Below are 4,590 nucleotides of genomic sequence, written 5' to 3'. Positions count from 1 at the left end.
ACTCCGTGAAGTAGAAGGTCTCGTTGATGCTTACCGGAGACTCGTTGTCTTTGCGACTCACGCCGGGCACGTGTCCCCGATGCATGCCAGCCTACCGGGGATGCGGCGCCGCGCTCCTAGGAGACGCCTTTGGCGTGCGTTTTCCCGAGCGCCGGCGCCGGAAACGGAGGCGCCGCGCCGCCGACAGCCGCCGACAAACGCCGCGCGCGGGAAACTAATTTGGCATTTTTTTGTGTTTTAAGGGGTATCACGGCGTGGGATGTTTGCTTATGTGACGTGGCCCCGGAATTGCATGTGACAGTGTCTCTTCCCAGGTTATTACCGCTTGCAGCTTCAATTTGAGAGAATCTAATTTGAGCCAATTTGAATTCTGATGAACGCTCAGGAGGTGCGCCATGGCCTCCCGCGCTGTCGAGTTTCCCGTCTCCTCGATTCGTTAATTTCCCCCCCCCCCCCCGTCTGTCGCTGCCTCCCCTCCCTTCCAGCGCCCCCACGCAAATTTCTTTTTTCTAGCGATGATTGCGCTCGCGCGGCCGCGAGAGCCGTGACACCGCGCCGGGCGCGGAGCGGCGTCGCCTCGCTCTTAACGCTCCGCGCCCGCCCGGTGATTGCCGTCGCCCCGTATGACGCATCCAGCATGAAATTACCTCTTTCCCTGCGCTCGTAAATTATTCCGGGCTGAGGCGTGTGGGGGGCGTGTGGGGGGCGCGAGAGGGGCGGGGGGGGAGTGGAGGGTGGTTGGGACGAGCCACCGTAGTTGTGCGTGCGGCCTTCGTAGGTGCTGCTCGCTAACGACGCTTGCTCCAAAAGTCCGTTCAGGCTGTACGGGGGGCGGTGGGGGGTGGTGGGGGGCGGTGGGGGGCGGTGGACCGTGGAGAGCGGCCGCGGCTGCGGGCGGTGGGGAGTCGGGGGGCGCCGAGCAGGCATCCAGTCCTTCGGTCTCCGTGCCGCTTGTCCCGGGGCCTTGCCGAGGGCCCTCTTGGCTGCCCCGGCCCCCCGTGCCGTTAATCCAGCCAATTAAGTGGGAGCGGGTGTGAGAGCGGAGGGGGCGTGGGCACGGTTGGGGGGTGTGGGGAGGGTGGGGGGGGGGGGGGCTCACACGCGCGTGAGCGCGAGTCCCGTGCGCTCGCCGTGTTTTCAGAACAAACTCCAAACCCATCATTCTTTCCTGTTCTGGCTGTCGGCGGGCGGCATTATCACCACGCGTGCCAAGTCGTCCCTGCGCCTTCCCCACGAGCATCCAATCACTCCCGGCCCCGCGTGCGCCACACGCCACCACCACCTCCGCCGCTCTTTGACTTTTAAATTAATGCCGCCGCTGCTCGATGCTCCCCCACCGCAAATCCCCAGATAAAGCATCTACTTATTGATTTATTATATGCCGCGCCCTTGATCAAATTATTGCTACGTTGGACCGGTCCCGTCCGTCCGTCGGCCTTCGAGAGCGGGAGGGGGTGTGGTGGAGGAGGGTTCGTAGCAACGTTGCGGCGGCGAGCAGCGGGGGCTGCCCGACGCCGCCGGCTTCCCGCAGTTCGCCGCCCGCTCGTCCGACGGGAATGGTGCCGCTGACGGACGAGCGGTGGCCTTGCGGTCCCCCCCTTCGCTCTCCTCTTCCTCGGCGTCGCGTGCAATGTTGGCCATCGCTCAGGCGTCCGTTTGCTTTTGCGACTCGCAGATGGCAGTGAGGTGGTGGTGGTGGTCCATCGAGCTGTTGATTGCTCTGCTCCTCCCGCTTAGGTCACGCACTCGCCAAACAAAGCTTGTTGCGCCATCCTAGGGCACTGCGCTGTAAACCCCGGGCAACCTGAGTTCGATTCCTGACCACAGCTAATATCAGCAATTTATCTGAACTGATCCTGGGCTCCTGTCAAACAACCCACACACCGATCTGCGCAGTGAAGTATGGTCAAACAGCCACGCATGATGGGCTGTAAATTATTATCATCTTTATCATAGTGCAGACATGTACAATGACCGTACACCCACGTGTCTATGCGTGTGTGTACCTGGTGCGGTGTGTTAACATCGCGTTCATGTGGCCATCAGAATGGGAGACGCGGCGTGTGCAGAGAGAGAGAGAGAGGTGATGGAAAGAAAGGGAATTCGGAATTGTAATCTTGAAAACTACTTTAAAATGAATTCCCTCCATCGCCGCGCGACTCTGTGCTCCGCTCGTTTGCATATCTCTCGAGTGCCAACACGGCGACAAACCTCGAACGCATTAGGTCCGTCCATCCGTAAGCGTGGGGTCACGGTAAAACCTCGTAACGACGGCTCGGCGTGACGTCGCCGCTGCTGTTGAGGACTCGCGCTCCCCTCTGTAGGCCTGTGACATTGGTTGAAGGGGCGTTGCTCGGATGCACGCAAATCCGAGCTCGAAAAACTCACCGCACTCGTGTCAGCAACGCCGTGTGCGTGAGTGGTGTGTTGCCGCCTTGAAAGGAAACGATAAATGACGGGCGACGTTTTGGGCAACGGCCCTTCTGCACGGGGCGTTTGCGTAATTAATCCAGCAAAGACGAACGTTTGCGGTAACGAAACACCGTTTCTTCCGCAGACGCCGAGCAGGCGCGGGCGTTCTTGGCGGAGAAGCGAACGTCCGCCGCTGGACACTCCGGAGCGTCTGAGCCCGGCCAAGAGGTCGAAGCCCCTGGAGGACAAAACCCCATCGCACGACCAGGTACGGCTCGCCCAGCCCCCAGTTCGTTACTTAAACGGACTGCGCCGTCGTCGTTGTGTTAGCGGCGCGTCGCTGCAGGATGCGGCTGCGGTGCTTTCAAACGCAAAGAACGGATCGGAGTGCCCGTGTGGACCGAGCGATCCGATGCACCGCGTGTTGTTGTTTCACGTCACGGCGTGGTAAAACTGCGTTCGTTACGGTCGGTAATCCCACACACCTCCGTCGTTTCCTGCCCCCCTCTTCCTGTTGCCACCCCCCCCCCTCCGATCTTGCGACTCTTGTTCACCGCACCGCACGCTCCGCTCACTCACCTCCTCTCCTCGCCCGCCCCCCTTGCCCTTCCATCGTCGCCCTTGCCGCCCCGTTCACGTTAACCGGTGCAATCTCTCCCCCCTTTCCCTCCTGCGTCTGCATCTCTCTTCTCTCCCTTCATTCAATCATTCCCCCCCCCCCCCCCCGCTCTCCACGCGTCCTCTCTCTCTCTCCCCCCTCTCTCTGTCTCCCGACTCTTGTCGCCAAACCTAAGGTGTACCAGTGTCCGTACTGCACATTCACCTGTGGCTGTGGTCGTCGGCTGCAGACGCACGTCGCCCGGCAGCACTCCTCCCTGCAGCAGCAGCAGCAGCATCAGCAGCAGCACCAGCAGCAAGCCCCGGCAGCGCCGGCGCCCGGCAATGGCGGCGGCGCGGTGCCCATGGCGGCGGCCGCCCTGCTGCGCTGCCCCCTGTGCCAGGACGCGCTGAGCAGCCGCATTCACCTGCAGCTGCACCTGACCCACCTGCACAGCGTCGCCGCCCACTGCATCCCCATGCTCATGCAGACGGTACGTGCGTGCGAGGGGGGCGGTGGGGGGGGCGAGCGCCGAGCCAGCCCCCGGTGCCGGCTATTTCTTCCGTTCGCCGAAGGCGCCGGGCGGCCCGATCGTTGTACCGGACGCCGCCGCGGTCGCCACCCCGAGAGCGGTCGGCTTTCGGACGGTGCGCTCACCCGCTCCGGTCGGGATGGCGCGCACGTGGGCGTCACGTCGCGCGCCCGCTCGCCCCGCGTTCCCCCCGCCCCCCCCCCCCGCCACGTGACTCGTGGCCAGCAGCATCGGTGCTGCCAGCGGAGGAGAATGGGCGACCGCCCAAGCCTCGTTGACTAACGGGGAAGGAGGTCGAATCTTCGACGCGGAGCAAGGGGGGGGCCCGCTCCGCCCACACCTCCAATTAGCACGCTCGGCTACGTGTTGCGAAAGACGTTCTACATGCGTGCAGGGCCGGTGGTATGGCGCTGTTGATATCGGAGGCGGCGGCGATACGCAGGAGGCCGTGGGTTCGAGCTCGACCCTCCCGTAGAGCCGTAGCCGCACATTGAGATCCATCGACTAACATGTCGACTCGTAGACTCGCATCGAGAGCCCGGTGAGAGCTCGCCGAGACCCCCCGGTGAGCGGAGTTCGGTGCCGCCACCGCAAGCGCCCGCTGCCCTACGACGCCGCGGTGCTCGTAATTGGCCATCCCGGCTTCAGCGGTGCCCTGCGGTGACGGCGCAACAAATGCAACGTCAATTACTGTTTACCTCGAGCCGGGGCGGTGGGGGTTCATTCTGTGGTGCGTTTATATATTTTGTCCGTCCGCTGATGCCGAGCCTTTCTGCATTGGGCGCAGCGTTGCAACGGGCTGGCGCGAGCGGTGCTGCCCGCACGTACGCGGCGTTGCGTTGCCTACGATGGACGGGAGAGAGGGCCGACGGGGAGGGTCTCTCTGTTCCGCGCTGAAGGCCCCCCCCCCCCCCCCGCGTGTTTATGCCAAACGCGGCACGAGACGTGAGGCCTTCGCCCTAAACGCACTGCTGGGGCCGCGGGTGCTGTGAATGCGAGCACCTCAGAAGGCCGGAATGGCCAGAAATGGCTTTCCGAGGTGGCTGAA

At 63.4% G+C, this 4,590-nt stretch overlaps 1 protein-coding gene across 1 annotated transcript; it reads left to right on the top strand.

Annotated features, from left to right (window-relative positions):
• The first annotated feature begins 1,675 nt into the window (after positions 1-1,675).
• Positions 1,676-4,206, top strand: LOC133357864 (zinc finger homeobox protein 3-like). Its single transcript, XM_061576007.1, has 4 exons — positions 1,676-1,681; positions 2,558-2,680; positions 3,261-3,503; positions 4,066-4,206. The coding sequence occupies exons 1-4, from the start codon at positions 1,676-1,678 to the stop codon at positions 4,204-4,206; spliced, it is 513 nt and encodes a 170-aa protein (XP_061431991.1).
• The last annotated feature ends 384 nt before the right edge of the window (positions 4,207-4,590 follow it).

This window comes from Lethenteron reissneri, chromosome 60 (genome assembly GCF_015708825.2).
Source record: "Lethenteron reissneri isolate LAM-NWPU_2019-01 chromosome 60, ASM1570882v1, whole genome shotgun sequence".
In the NCBI taxonomy this organism is placed as follows: Eukaryota; Metazoa; Chordata; class Hyperoartia; order Petromyzontiformes; family Petromyzontidae; genus Lethenteron; species Lethenteron reissneri.
Note: the sequence above shows the minus strand (reverse complement) of the source record. Positions and strands in the feature narration are given on the sequence as shown.

Coding starts and splice junctions, on each gene's coding strand:
- LOC133357864 (XM_061576007.1), top strand. Junction 2,681..3,260: donor AAACCCCATCGCACGACCAG/GTACGGCTCGCC, acceptor CGTCGGCTGCAG/ACGCACGTCGCCCGGCAGCA. Junction 3,504..4,065: donor TCCCCATGCTCATGCAGACG/GTACGTGCGTGC, acceptor GTCGACTCGTAG/ACTCGCATCGAGAGCCCGGT.